The sequence below is a fragment of the Castor canadensis genome, chromosome 2, assembly GCF_047511655.1.
Source record: "Castor canadensis chromosome 2, mCasCan1.hap1v2, whole genome shotgun sequence".
Taxonomy (NCBI): Eukaryota; Metazoa; Chordata; class Mammalia; order Rodentia; family Castoridae; genus Castor; species Castor canadensis.
The window spans coordinates 126,696,263-126,712,027 of NC_133387.1; the positions used below are offsets into that span (position 1 = coordinate 126,696,263).

The 15,765-nt window shown below is 40.2% G+C and overlaps 1 protein-coding gene across 9 annotated transcripts in view; it reads left to right on the forward strand.

Annotated features, from left to right (window-relative positions):
• The window catches only part of Fmn1 (formin 1), a 375,832-nt gene extending 360,604 nt beyond the window's left edge, over positions 1–15,228 (forward strand). For 7 of the 9 annotated variants that reach the window (XM_074065588.1, XM_074065590.1, XM_074065592.1 and 4 more), the window contains 2 exons: positions 5,089–5,173; positions 6,690–15,228. In XM_074065588.1, coding sequence (XP_073921689.1) covers positions 5,089–5,173; positions 6,690–6,734 — 130 coding nt within the window. In that variant the 3' untranslated portion in view covers positions 6,735–15,228. Of the gene's footprint in view, positions 1–972; positions 5,174–6,689 lie in introns of all 9 variants that reach the window. The other 2 variants (XR_012445380.1, XR_012445381.1) reach the window with 1 other exon arrangement.
• The last annotated feature ends 537 nt before the right edge of the window (positions 15,229–15,765 follow it).

Here is a 15,765-nt window from a genome sequence, read left to right on the forward strand (position 1 = left end):
GGAAAAATATTTAGACCAGAAAACAAAGTCTATAAACCATTAAGCCAAGGAGGAGGTTGGAAAAAAAAAAAAAATATATATATATATATATATATATATATATATATATATTCCTAAGTGAAGCATGCAAATTGCAGCCTAGGGACGAAGTCATGGAATTCCCTGAGTCTCAGTCCCCTGTGGGTAAAGTAATGTGGGCACTTTTAGGAATCCTGACATGTATGCATAAGTTAACATGCACAAATATTTTGTAAGTTTTGGATGACCTTAAGCACCCTTTCTTTTACCTTACTCAGGATTCAACCAGCTAATCAATAATGGGAGCTAGATTCCTAAGTGTTTTATGGGGGGTTTTCCCCCAAATGCAATGCAAAAAGTAATCATTTTGCAACTGCATATTTAGAAAATATTTAAATTGTTTAAGGTGGGAAGAAATGTTACTATCAGTGTCAGTCATTAATTAGTCACTTAGATATTTGCTGGGAGCTCATGTGGGCAGGGCAGTGATAGATATAGAAATAGGGAAGGTCCCATGTATGCAGAAACCCTGGTCATTGTCCTCAAGTGGCTCCAGCAGGATAAGAGAAATAAGATACTTGACCAGTTTTAAGATGAAAAGCTCTAAGTGCCTTAAGAGAGGCACAAAGTGCTTTTTCACTTGAGAATAGAGCAATTACTTCAGGCTAAGAGAGATGAAGGATGCTTTCATGACTTGGGCACTTAAACTGGGAGCAGAAGAATGGGAAGAATTTGAGCACATGGAAGTGAGTAAGAGTCATTGAGGGAACCGAAAAGCAAGTTGCAGAGGTGAGAAAAGCCATGTACCAAGAATGCTGGCTGGTTTGACTGGGTATGAAACACATGGGGTGATGTAAAACAATGGATATGTGATAAGTAACCACAGGTAATATTTTCTTTAATTTTTATAGCAATTGTAGTATTTATGTGTGGTATCATTCCCACTTTTAACAGATGAGGAAATTCAGGCAGAGGGATTATGTGACTTACCCAAGGATACTCAGCTACTTAAACAGGCATAGCATTCTAAATGAAAACAGATCTCTGTCTGAAAAGGTAAGATATACAAACTAAACTTAGAACAGGGAGTTTCAATCTCTAAGCTAAAGCATTTGAACCAGGGGTTGATAAGCTATAGAATATTAGCCAAGTGTGGCCTACACCAGTGTTTATAAATCAAGTGTCTTAGAACCCAGCATTGCCTGGGTTCTAAGAAGAAAACCATCATGTGGTTTTCTTTGTGGCCACTTTCACATGATAATAGCAGAGTTAAGTCATTGCAACAGAGAACATTCACCCCACAAAACCTAAGATGTTTACTCTCTGGCATTTATGGAAAATATTTGCTAAGCCGTGTTGTAGCTGATTGGGCGTCACTCGAAGTGTTGAAGGGAAGCGATGTTCTTAGAAGCATGTATGACCACTTGAGACCATCTGAATCTGAAGGATAGGTTAAAAGATTATTCTGGCTGTCTGGGCTCTCATCCCATCTGAACCATCACAGTAGCCTTCCTCCAAGTCTCCTGACCAAAATTCAAGGCTTACAGAGTCCAGGCAGGTAAGAAAAACAAGAGCTGTAAGAAAACTAATCCCACAAGCAAGTTGATGAGAGCACCCATTCCCTGACAGCCCATGCAGGGGGCAGTGAGGGAAAGGGATAGGAAGCACCACAGATGGAGGGGTTCCTGTCCCATATGATTGGAGCCATGCAGGACAACCACATGGGGTTGCCTTCCAGTTTTAAAGGTCAGAAATGGAATTCTGTTAAATCTCTACATTTACCAAGGATAGCAACTGAATCAAATTTATTTAAACCTCCCGCCACTTAGTGAAACTCAATTTAAATTTATTTATAGCCTCTGAGCTTACAATCCTACAGCTTATAGCCTTCGCCCACAAAATTTCCAGAACACTGATTTTGAATGACTGTAATGCAATCAACAATACAACCATAGCTTCATTACCAGGCTTGTGGCACTTTGCCCACAGTTTTCAAAGGATATTTTCAAAAGATAGATAGACATATAGACAGATAGATGGCTCAACCACCAATTTCTTGTGAGGTCTGGGCAGTTTTGAGGACCTACCTATATGCTCCATCAAACCAATGTACACAACATAGCTGGAGTGTCAGACATTTAGCATTTGTTTCTTATAGGAATAATAAAAAAGCACCTTAAGAACAGCCTGACCCTATAAAAGACACATGGATACTGTTGTTGAGAACATGCAGAGAACCTAGTGGGAAATGGTGGTTGGTATTTTACAGAATCTGTCCTGAGCTGGTGATGTTGTATTCATGTGAGATTTACAAGACTTTATATTTTAATGGACTTGCATACTTTCCCCACTACCATCCTTGATGTCTGAACTTTTATAATTTAGACATTAATCATTTGCACTCATCTCTTCCATTATCTCACTTACTACATGCCAGGCACTGTGCAAGATGCTGAGGAAAGCCAGGCACCAGTACTCACACCTGTAATCCTAGCTACTTGGGAGGCTAAGATGGGGGCGGGGGGATCACCGTTCCAGGCCAGCCAAGGCAAAACAAAAGTTCTTGAGACCCCATCTCAACCAATGGTTGGGCATACTATTGCAGGATCATGTGTCTGACAGATAGTGGGAAACATAAAATTGGAGGGCTGCAGTCCAGGCCAGCCTGGGCAAAAAGCAAGACCATACCTCCAAAAGGATTGGAGGCATGGCTAAAGTGGTAGAGCATCTGCCTAGCAAGCACAAGGTCCTGAGTCCCCACAGGAAAAGTAAAATAGTAATAATTTTTTTTAAAAAAACAGCAACAACAAAAAGTAGGTGCTTAGGAAAGTGAAAAAAGAAAGACAATGAACTTGTAACCCCTACTTTGGAGAAGTTCCCTGATGTAAAATGGAGATTGCCTAAAAATAACCATAGCACAATACAAAACATAAACCCTACAACAGGTGCAATGAAAAGAGAGTGAGATATCAACTCTATCCAACTAAACTTGCCTTTCTTTATGTAACAAATGTATCCAGGAGCAGGGGGGACATTGGAAAACATCCCTCTTTCTTAATAAAATAACAATAGATGTCCAGGAAAACCTCAGGCAGAAACAGCTATGTAATTGTGAGATTCCACTTTCAAAAACTACAGATTTTAAGACAACAACAGCAGAACATGAAACCAGCAGGCCGTGACCTACTGCACAGGTGACTTGCCTACGAAGCTCAGTTCATTCAAGAAAAGCAAGACTAGTTTAGGGTATTTTCAATAATTTTGTTCTGTATGGCCTCCATACTTACCACATTCATTGTACCAGGGCTAGTGGTATAGCAGTAAAATTAATAGTCACCTTTCTAGATTCTAGTTTAAATGAGACATTTACATGTGATAATTTTCATGATTTCTATTTGATGTTACTTCCAGTACCATTCTCTCAGCTTTCTAGCAATAACCTCCATCATGAAATTTGTGTCTTTCTATCTGTTCTGAAGACTTTTATTTTATAAACACATACCTGTGCCAGTATATAAATATAGGTGCAAGTTTGTATGTTTACTAGCAAAGCACGCATCTATGAACAGTGTTGTTCTGTTTAGAAGCATATACACAATGTAGCCTGCGAGCACAGCAACAAAGTAGCGAGCACTTAGGGACTGCCTATCTTGATCCTTTCAATCTACCCAGCAGGGCAGTTACTAAGGTCCCTCTTTTTAGGAAATCAAGGCACTTGTACAGGGCTACACAGCTAATGAGAATTAATTCCATCACGTTCGATGGATCTGCACTGGATCACTCGCAAGATTAATCCTCAGTCTCTCAGTGTCACATTTGTGATTCTGTGCTGAATTTACAGATCTAATGTATCCCTTTTCACATTTATGTCATAGTCCATCAGTGAATAAAGTACACAGACAGCATTGCATGGTGGTCAGGTCTATCAATGGAAAGAATAAAGTTTCTGTCTTGCAGGGTTGTCAGCGAGGTAAATGGCTTAATTCCCGTACCAGGAAGAGTTAAGTATCCAATAACTGTTATTTAGTACTTGTTATTTTCATGTATCCATCACCCTGTTGAACCTCATCATTAAGTGGTACCCAGTTTTTCACTGTGTATGGATTGCCACAGTGAAAGCCCTGTGTCTATGTCTACCTACTTCTGTTGGAGATCTCTGCACAAGAGGAATTCATGGCTGGTGGTGTGGTGTGCATGTGCAGTTTGACTTGGCCAAAGCCAGCTTTGCAGTTTGTATTCCCTAGTGCACTGTGTAGCTGCTCCTATCTCCCCATAAACTCACAGACAGTTCGTATTGTCTGGCTATTTATTACGTTTACTATTCCACACAGTGTTGCATTCATCAGATATGGCTACACTGTGAGCATATTGTATTCATCCATCAGAAACAGCTACATTGTGGATTGGCAGAGTGGCTCAAGTGCTAGAGCGCTTGGCTTGCAAGCGTTAAGACCCTAAGTTCAAGCCCCAGTCCCAATAGAAAGAAATGGAAAGAAAGAGCTCTATTTGTATGAACATAGTGTCCAGGTCTACTTTGTCCACAAAAACAAAGACTTCCCATGGTCATCTCAGCCTCTCAGTCAATGAAAAAAAATTAATTTAATAAAGACAAGAAGCTTTTACACCTAATGAGAGCTTGCATTTAGGAATGGAAATCTTTGAAAAACCATTCCTGTGCAGTATTGTACCGTATTATAACATTTCAGTCAGCAGCAAACCACATACAAGATGACAGTCCCATGAGATTACAGTAGAGCTGAAAACTTGCTTTTTATATGATCAAGTGCACAAATCCTTACTATTGAGCTACCCTTGCCTGCAGGATTCAGTGTAGTCACATGCTGGATGGGTTTGTATGCTAGGCATATAGTAGAGTTTTACCATGGAGGTGCAAGTCCACTTGATGGTGGACACAGAGACAAAATCACCTAACCATGCCTTTCTTAGAACACTTGACTGTATTTTCAAACACTGATTGTTTAATTCAGAATCATTTGAATTCCTGATTAATCTGACTTCTGTTCCTTTCCTTTCATCCTCTTCCCTCCCTCATCCTTGTTTCTATTTCAGATTGAAAATGGCTCAGGCATCAGTCAGCAAGTTGACATCAGAGAAGAAAGTGGAGACAAAGAAAATCAACCCCACTGCTAGTCTGGTGAGCTATGCTTTTCAACATAACCTCCAGACTTTCCATTGAAATTGAGGTGAACCCAGGATAAAACTCAGGGGAGAAAAGTAGTATTCACATCCTCAATTCCCATCCTAAATAGCATATGGGGGTAGAGGAGCAAAGTGTGACTTCCTATGCTTTCCCCCAAACTCAGCAAAGGTCACTTCTGATAGACCAAATGCTGTCACTCGCCATTAATCCCCATCCTTCCATGCTCCACCACCCCATGATTCCCCCACCTCAAGGTGCTTTTCCCCTACAGTGGGTAAGTGTATTCACCCTTATCCATTCCTTTTCTCCCTTAAAGAATGGGTCAGGATGTCCCATTTCAGTGGTTGAGAAATCTGAGATACACAAAGGTACAGCCTTCCTAGTTTCACTTGGCAAAATGTATCATGAAAACCAGGACTAGACTCCAGGTCTTGGATGGGTCTTCCTTCTGGAAACCAGTCTTTCTAAGGGAAAGTGAGTTGTCTTCCAGAGTTCAGTTTCAGTAGGGATCACAATAGCTCTCTCACTGTATGTTACAGACAGTCATCCAAATAGACAAATGGTTAGTAACCCAGCATTACTACATTGAAATCCCAGCCTCACCCTTACTAGCCAAAACCTGAATAAAATTGCTTTGCTTCTTTCCCCTTAGTGAAAAAAGGGAAAAAACTATTACCTTTGAAGAAACTGGGGAAAGGCATGTAAAGTGCCTAGCACTCAGTAGTTCAGTGCATGGTGGCAATTTCTTTTCTTACTGTGAATCCCAGCTGTGGTTGATCCTACAGAGGGAAACAGAGGCGTAAGTGTGTTTGGGGGGTATACTTCTCCTCACTTGGATTTTTCAGTCCAGCCTTCTCTGGATCCTGATGTTCCACAAATGCTTACTTTATCCTTTTGCACTAAAGTACTTTTTGCCAACTGCTTTAAATCTTTAAAGATCCAAGTGAAGTCCAAGTTATAAAATGAAATTACTTGTTTATTGACCATGGTGTCTCTTGTAACAACCCCATCAGCAGCTAAATGAATGGGGTATGAAGTTGATGAATGAGAAATTGAGAAGTCAGGGCTATACAGCTGGGTTAAACCTGGGGTTGGTGTCCACAGTCCCCCCTGTCTAGATGGACAGGGTCCTCTATGTCCACTAGTTACAGCCTTCACTACACTCATTTCTTTGATTTTCATTGGCAATGGATTCAACTCTGATTTTTATCTTCTTCTTCATCAGCCTTGAGCCCTTTTCCAAGGTCTGTCTGGGCTGGTGAAGCTCAGTGTTCTGGATGGATATAGTTGGTGGACTGGCTGCTTGTTCACTTTCTTGTTTATTTGTTTTAGATTGTGAGGATCAGGTAACTGAGGATTTAGGGAAAGAATAATAGAGATATTCTCATTTCTAGGATATTTGGTACACTTCTACTCAGTGCTTTAGATAAGAATTTGAGAAATTTATCAAAATTTGAGACAGAGAGAATGGCAGAAATGATAATAAATTTAATTTTTCCTTAAACAACAGAAGGAAAGACTGCGTCAGAAGGAAGCCAGTGTCACCACCAACTAAGATGGCAACACAGGAAAGGATGGCAGTGGAGACACAGCACCTTGCACGCTCCTCACAACACTGGTCTGCAGGAAGTTCTTGAAAAACTTGTTAACAAACATTTTTTCTGCTCATCTCTTCCTGAGGTCACCTGCAGACAATGCCCTGTGCCTTCTTGAGAATTCTCTTACTAAGCTACAGGAACTAAGAAAAGCTTTTTAAGGGAACATTGCAGGAGTATTTGATCATTGTTTCTTGTAGAAGTCCAACATTCAGTCCGTTATAGAATCAGAAGAAATACCAAGATTTTCTAAAATTTACTTATGACTGAGATTTGTAGCTTTCTAGCCCACACTTGATATGCATAATATTGTCAGAGAAGAGAAGGATTTTTTGACAGTTGCCCCTGGAGAGTTCAAGCCTTGGTCCTATGCACTGCTGTTTCGATTATCATAATTTTGATGCTGGTGAAGCAAGATCCTATAGCATCCTTCTCACCAAAAATGTTTCAAGTTACCAAAACTGTTTTGAAGCGGTTCAGGACTATGTACCTCCCAGACTAGGGAAATTGTTTTGTTGTTGTAGCTGTTTATGTAATAGAAAAGAGAGAACATGGAACCATGTGTGGGTGGGAAGGGGGATTAAATACGGGTAAGTTTCATCCTGGAGAACAAGTTATGATACAAGAATTTGACATCAGCCATAAAGAGAGCCCTTTCTTTCATTTCTACTTTAGTTCTGACTTCCTAGGCCAGATGTTCTGCACCCAAATTTCCTAAAGAAACAGCAACATCTGAGCAGGAGTAGCTTGGTGGTCAGAGTTCCTGCTTGGACAAATGATCCAGTACTAGAGCACCTTTTAGGTTTGGGATCTACCAAATAGGATAATGAGTACCATATTGACATGCAGTTGAACCTCTCCTGTCATTCCTGGAAGGCAGTTTCCAATCAGGAGAAAAAATGCTACTTATGCCTTGTATCATGATCTCAGCTGACAAGCATGCCAAGAAGGGTGGACCAGAAGTCTTTGCTGTAAAAAAAACTCATAGGCAGAAAAGAAGTTCTTTACAACATAATGCAAAGAAATTGATTATGTTAATATTAAGTGGAATGTCAGGGAGAGGTAGCTTTTTCTCCCCCTGGGCCCTCCCCCTGACATTTCTCCCTTTAAGCCACCACTCTTTGGATCTCTCCTATGAGGGGCAAAGAAAGAGGAATGGGGATGAGTTGAGAATAGGATTGAAGTCATTTCTAGGCCTCAATGGAATAGAGGCCCAGGCTTTCTCCTCCAGTTGATGGAGGACAGAGTAGAGATTAACAAGAATTTTATATCCTCTATTTGGCTACCACATGGGGCCTGTCCCTTACCCCTGTGTCTTTCCAGAACTTGTGAGCTTTCCAGGTACTTGAGTGTCTGTTTAGGATCTACCTGCCAGTCACCAGCTCCCTCAGGGACACTTCTGTATAAGATTCAGCTAATGAAAGCAGCCTCAATTCCTTATATCATGCAAACCTTGGGAATCAGAATAAACAGTTGATTCAATCAAGTCATAAGTGCCATATTTATGCAGGTAGCTAACTGCCTTTTTGGAAAGGAATATGGTCATGTGGTTAGGGTTTTTATTATTATTATTATTATTATTCAGAATGAAGGAATGAGACAAAACCATAAGCCGAGAAGGAACTTGCATGACTAGAAAGGCTTGGAGTTGCTTGTGAGCAAGTACCTTTTCCTGTTGTTGTCTTGTATACTTTTTCTTCATTTCCACTTAACTGTAAAGAAAACCAAAAACACTGATCACCTGAGGGCAAATTCCACTTACAGCCATCCTGCACTCCATGAGATCCCTTAAGTATTACAGTGCAGAAGAAAACACCACAGAAACCATCTGACAGTTCCATGGGGTGGTAAGTCTAGATCTTTATGGGTCCTATGAGATGAGGAGGTGGGAGGATTTCAGTGGAGTCACTGCCATCTGCTCCAGGTCTCTAAGTAGGATGCTCAAGTTGTTACGGAAGGTGACACTGTCATATGCCCTTCCAGAACACCCTGTCAAGGCACCTATGCTGAAGGACAATGAGGAAAACATGAATTTGACAGTTAAACAAATGCAACCCACTTTGGATTTCATCCTGGTGAATAGACTAAGAATTTGTAGTAAAATGCCTGTTTATAAAGGTCAAGGATTGCCTGCCTGTAATGGGGAAGCTCAGTGGGTTTATAACACTACTTGGATGTGTTCCATGAGTGCTTAAGACACCATGGCAGAATCTCCATTATTCTTACCTGGTGGGAACCCTGCATTATCTATCTAGGATGCCCCTTCCCAAACCCAGCAGTGTTGACACAGCCTTTATTTCTAGCTTAAACTGATGCTCAAGGCTAATGATAGCTTGTTCCAGACAAGCCCACCTTAAACTATGGGGAGGGTGTCTTTTAAACAGGATCCCTCTAAAATGTGCTTTAGCACATGCTAACACCTGCAGGTGAGTCCATGTTGTGCATGGAGAGGAAGCAGTTGGGATGCCATGGGCAGCTGGAGCACTGTAGAGAAGTGGGGCTAAATGGGCTGTCCGAGGCACAGCTCTCCCTGAACTAGAAACCAGACAAGCTTCACTAACAGACGCTAAGAAACCTTAACTTACAAGCAACTTTGTCTCTTCTTGGCCAAGAGTCATTATGGATATGGGCACAGTGTGACAGCAGTTGGCAGTAATCCTGGAGCACAACTGTAATAGCTGTTACACTAAAGTGTTACTTAGTCACCTTTAGTGCAAAGCACTGGGTCTCTGAAGTGTCAGCTATCTGGTTTTATAGTGTTCCTTGTGTCTTTTAACCCAAGAAGAAACAACTTACCTGTAGAAAAAAATAGGAAAAGATGTTGCCAAGCAGAAGGGGACAATATGATGGCAGAGACCTAAGGGTCACAGGTGATGTCTCTGCTGCCCAGCACTTGTCTTTTGCATCTCAAGGTGATACCTATGGCACCCTTTCACAAGCTTACAGCAACTGCCCAGAAATTGTGGGGAAAACTTCTGAAGTCTGCTCATGAGGAAGCCCAACTGTGCTATTCCATCTTTCAGTGTTCTAGCCAAAAAAAATTACCAATGTGGATGAGAAGGCAAACATCAGGTGAGGAAGCAACTGTCAGGTTGGGTGCTAGGTTTCTCTCCCCCAGGAAGGACAGTCAAAATCACAAACCTGCTGAGCCTCCTTTAGGTGCCTCCTTTTTTCACAGGTACCAACAGGAGAGCATATTTGCTGAGTGAATATGCCATTGGGGAAGAAATTGAAAAAGAGTTGGGAAAAAAAAAAAAAGAATGAGACATGTTGGTTGTATTTGATAGCTCCAGCAAGAGAAAGAAGTACATTTTCCCAAAGTCCACAGTGGAGTGTAGCAGAAGAGATAGGAGTGTGCTTTCAGTCAGGATTCATCTGTTGACCTGAGCTTACACAACTCTCTATGATTATGCTGCCTGCAGTAGGAATGTTTTCACTCTTATTGGTTTCTTGAAAGTTAGGAGCTCTCAGTTGTGTTTCTACTGTTCCCTTGCTGAGAATCGTTGATTCAAGCCATTGCAGGCAGCAGCACAGCAAATGCACCTAGTCAGTGTGTGCCAGGGAGTTAGCAATGCAGGACTTCAGGCTTTCCTCCCAGTAACCAGAGCAGACATCCTAAATCAGTCTTCCTTATCCCTCCCTGCAAAAAAAAAAAAAAAAAAGGCAAAGGATAAAACCAATCTGTGGCACTGTGGCGAGATGAGAGAAGTCCAAAATAAATAAATAAATAAATAAAATATAGCCTCTCCCCAATTATCTGATCCAAATATTTCATTTTATAAAGTAGCTTAAATTATGTTGAAAAATTGCTAGCAAGAAGTAACTGTTTGAACTTTATTTTTTCTTGGGTTTTACACATTCTAATGAGAAAAAAGAAATTACCAAAAGATGGATGGGAAGAAAAAGCTTCAGCAGGTTTGGTAATTTACAAATGAGTGTAATTCCTGAATCACCACAAACATGGACATGCCATGACATTCCTAAGTACACAAGAATTTGTACAACTGTGATGGCTGATGGGCAAGAAAACACAGTAAGGGTTGCCTACTGTTCCCTTGAAATTTCAGCCTAAAACAGGCCATTTTAGAATATGGATCTGAAAGATTGTTAGAGAGTGATTTTTGAAACATTGTTCTGAAAAGTTTTTTTTTGTGTGTGAAAAGCCACCTAGAAGAAATATGGTTTGGTAAGGGTCAAAGAAAGACTAGACCTTTAAAATCCCCTTCTCTGGGTTCTCTTAAGAGGGCTTATGAGTGAGTGGAACACTGAGCAGACCTTGAGTGCCACCTTCCATAGCTCAGATGCTTCACCTTTAGAGAAACAGATTTGCCTACAACTGAATGGTGTGGGTTGTTCATGTCAGCTGCTTGGCTCACACAAGTCTATATGGCCAAGTCAATTGGCCTGGAAAAGAACTGGTTAATTTTTAGCCTTTCCAAAATGCAAATAACTTGTTGGATATATTTCCATTTTCCAGCTATAGGGAGAAACAACCCAGCTGCTTGTTTCTGATGTTACTGATGCCGAATTGGCTTAAGGAAGAGCACCTTCAGAAAGCAGCTCATCAGAACTTTCCCCATTAGACTTACCTGCCAGGGTTCCTAACACCAGTAGCAATTGAATCCAGGCTACCCAGGCTCCATTGCACTGCGGTGTGACCAAGAGGCGCATGGTGTCATTTCTGCACACCCATCAGCTGTTGACGCCTTGTCAGAGGCACTGAGCATTAGTTTCACTGCTCTTCATTTTCCTCCCTCAGGAATGGGCAATCTACCAAACTCCCAGATCAGTGCTTTGCTGGGAAGTAGTGACTTTAAGAGACTTTTTTAATATGTTAAACCTGAAGCCAATTCAGTAGCCTTATTTGTTCCAAGGCTCTTAACCAATAATGTGATATAAACACATTATATTGCTTTTGGGAAATTTGTGTAGTTAACAACTTACTTGGAAATGTGGAGACATTAAAATGGCAGGTAGCTTACCATGTCTTTTAAGCCATCATAAGGTTTCTATGGACAAAAAGATGAGGGAAGCAAATTAAGTTTAATGCCATATGTCAGCTGTCCTCAAGAGGAACTACTGGGCTCATTTCTCCCTCTGTCCCCAGCCCCTCTCCAAACTACCCTGGTGACAACCAGTGACATAGAGGACCTTTTCCTTCTCAGCCTACAGTCCATAGCTCATAGGAACTCCAGACTTTATTGCATGTTATATCTACCAAGTACTTGGTCTGTAAAAGGTTGACTTAATCTCAATTTTTATATGAATGTAGTAGGTAAAGTACAAATTCCATCTGTTCTCATATAATTTTCTGCTTTTCTAATTTTCTTCTCTTAAATATGTAATTTCCTAAAGGCTGATCCAACTACTTTGGTGGGCTTTATGCTTAATGGTTTATGTGAAACTTGAGCACACTGGGTTAGCAAAATGCAAATGAGCCCATAATTCAGGCCAAAATTAACCAAAGAAATTGGCATGGAGTAAACAAGCTCTCCCACACTCGGGCCATCACGTAGAGCATTTTCCTAAATTCTACCTGTGCAGACTCTGAGGAGCTATCTGCCTTTGAAACCCTTAAGAATATCTTAAAAGAGAATGTTTTCCCCAAATATATATAATGTGAGTTTCCAATGTATTGCTCTATACTTAACATACCAAGTAAGTAATCAAATGCTCCCAGCCATGCACTAGCAGTCGTTTGTCAAAGTCATACCTGCTTTCTTTCATTGTTCTCTTCTACAACCTTCTTCCACATTGATCTTATGAAGTAAATGTATTTTTGATTATTCATTTCAGTTAGCTTTCCAAGTCCTTCTTTCCAAAATGAAAGCTTAGTCTTGCAGACCTAAGTACATAGAGAAATTACTCTCCACCTCCCCATGAAGCATGACAGAAGTTCATGAAATGAAGAACTCTCTGGGAACTCTTGATATGGATCTTGAAATCTAATTTCTATGAACTATATAAAAAGGATGGTATAGCATGCAAAGATTGAACTGTTCTTTCCAATGAGAGACTAGAAAGATACTCAAAATCTACATTTTAGATATGTTTGTGTGAAATATGACTTTTTCTTTCTTGCCAACTTGTCTGTAGATAAAATCTTATTTCTTCATATATTGGACCATCAAACATAAAGATGGTCTCAGACCCACAGAGAGCTAAGCCGTGAAAGGCATTCATCTCCCTAAAAGTCTAGTAAGAATTCTGTCTGCATTGATACAGCGATACAAATAGGATTGGGGTCTACCAGAGAAGTGGCTCTGTTCAAAACCATTAATTTTATCTTCTACAGTTTCCCAAGACAAATAATGTGACCTACTGTCAGCTGGACATGTAATCTTTGAAAAGTATGTGCATTAAGAATAAAGGACTTGCCCTTAAAGAAACAAGCTACAATACTCCCCAAAAGGAAGAAACTTTTTGAATTAGAAATTGAATAGTCTTTCAGAATCTTTAGAGAAAGTGTGTCACTGATTCATCCTAATCTTTTCCTTTCACTGAGTTGTAATTTAGACCAATGTGGGAAGCATGGTTTGCTTGGACTTCAATGTAGAGCACCATGCTTTGGCCTGGGAAATAATCATCAGCCTACATGTTTTTGATGGACCTGAGTGAAATCAGTTAGCATCCTAATGTGAATCAGGTGCAATGGAAATGAAAATTACCTCATCTTTTATGGTTGGATTTTCTCAGCGCCTTTGATGCTGCTTCCTAAAATGCATCTCTTCCTTACAGTTGTCTTCATTTGGCTGCATGGGATTCTGATCAATGGGATGAGGGAGAAAACAGGAGACAGGGAGAAGAAAATTTGAAAAAAGACAGTGCAGTGTTTGGTTGGTGCAATTCATTTTGTTTGGGAGCTGATGGCTTCTGCCCAGGTTGTTATCTTGGGCAGCTCTTTAGTGGAAATCCAAGTAATTTGGATTAGGCCATTGGGAGCTCCCTGTACTTTGTATAAGTCAGTGACAGACACTGTGCTGGAACAGCAGGCTCCCCAGTGCAACTGGCTCATGCTTGGCTTACTAACTCTACCCACGTCAGGTTATCTTCCATGAGACTGCTTATCCTAAGGACCTTCCTGTTTTCTCTGTGCCTGGTCAAAGGTCATTTCAGCATGGGGGTTCATTCTGCTTTTCTCCTTTCAGTGCTTGTCCACCTTCTCCTTCCTTAACATCCCTCAGCTGTGCTCTCCTAACTACCCTTACAGCTTCTCTGGACCAGCTTTTCTCATCTCTCTGCATCAGACACCAATGTCTCCCCCAGCCCTTGCTCCACCCTCTCAGGTCCTGGACTCCACTGCTTAGCGTTTGGTCAGGGAATGCCATTGTCACCAAGGAGCCCACGTTGAGATACACTGCTGTGACTGCTCTTGTTAATGTCAGCGTCACCTCATCACTTAGGCAAGGAGGGAAAATCCATAAAAGAGACGGAAAATGCATTTCTTTTTCACTTTATTCTATTTTAAGAAAGTTGGGAAGGGGAAGTTTCCCAATTTCTCATTCTAAACTATTTTAGAACTATCTAATTAAGGGACATCTGATGCATTTATAAATCAGACTGGTTACTAGCTATGATCCATACAACTAAATTCTTGACTCTTAAGTAACTTTCCGTGCTGCTGGACAAATTGACTTCTGTGCAAACATTTTGAATCCGAAGACTGCTTATTGCCACTCTGTTCTCACTGCTACTCATGATTCAAACATCTACCCCAAGCTGAATCAGGATGTTGACATTTTGCGGCTATTTTCAGATTAACAGTAACTGTTATGCTCTTAAAAGCACTTAAGCCAAAGTATAAGCATGTCCTAAATAGCCTATTATTTGACCTGGTAAAACCTTGGCTTTTCTGCACAATTATTTGACAAATCTGTAGATGTAACTTTTAAGGATTTTAAGCAGTAATAAAGACAGTTTGGGAAAGAAGACAGCACTTTAAAGACATGAAACCTTACATTACACACTCTTGGATATTTTTAAACATAATAAGCTAATTGGATTCAGGTATTTTTCCCGTTAAATTTTAAAAGTATGTATTTCTAATTTGTTTGCATATTTAATTTTGTCAAAGCTGAGAAATGCTCATGACTTGAATTTGTAAATGTAATTTGCAACCAAACGAAGTATTTATTTTTAAAAAGAAAGGGTGAAGGAACCAATATTGATTTGTACATAATGAAAATATGTGTGTATATATATTTTTCCTTCCTGACACTACTTGATCACCATATCAAGTATATTTTTGTACATAATATATATTGGTTAGAAAGTTCTAGATTGCCTATTCAAAGAATTCTCTCTGTGTGATAGGTTGTATTTACTGATCTATGATACCTCTATTGACTTGTTTTAAGAGATAGAAGTATATTTTTTGGAATTTGCAGATAAGTGCATTCCTGGCTTTTGATTGTAAATATACTAAGGTATTTTAATAAATCTTTGTTTCACGTCCACCTGTGTGCAATGCAGCTGGGTTTTTAGGAGGCGTTTAAAGCCAGGTGCCTTCTGTACTCTAATGTGCAAAGTCTCAGTCATGTCTAACTGGCATTACCACTCATATGCAGTTTACTACTGAGCTACAAGATCTGGGTCTCAGTAAATCCATCATTTGTCTTTCCTTCTTTCTCCCCTATCCACCCAACTAAGAGTAGGCAGTCTGGCTAAGCATTCAAGGCTAGCCACAAACAGGGAAACCCAACCAGGCATTGTCTCAACTAGGATGACCCAAAACAACATTGCCTAAACATAAATTGCCCAAGAAAGGGGGTAACTGTGTGGGGGGGGTGAGTTCAAGGTACAAATGGAAAATGATACACTGGGAAACAACAGATATACAATTGTATTCTGGTACCAAGCACAAAACACAAATTCTTTTCAAGCAATGACATAAAGCATGTATGTATTTTATAAATAAAACACTGGAACACTTTTAAGCAAAACACTTCTATTGAAATCAAAATGTAATTGTGTGCTTTTAATTGATCATGT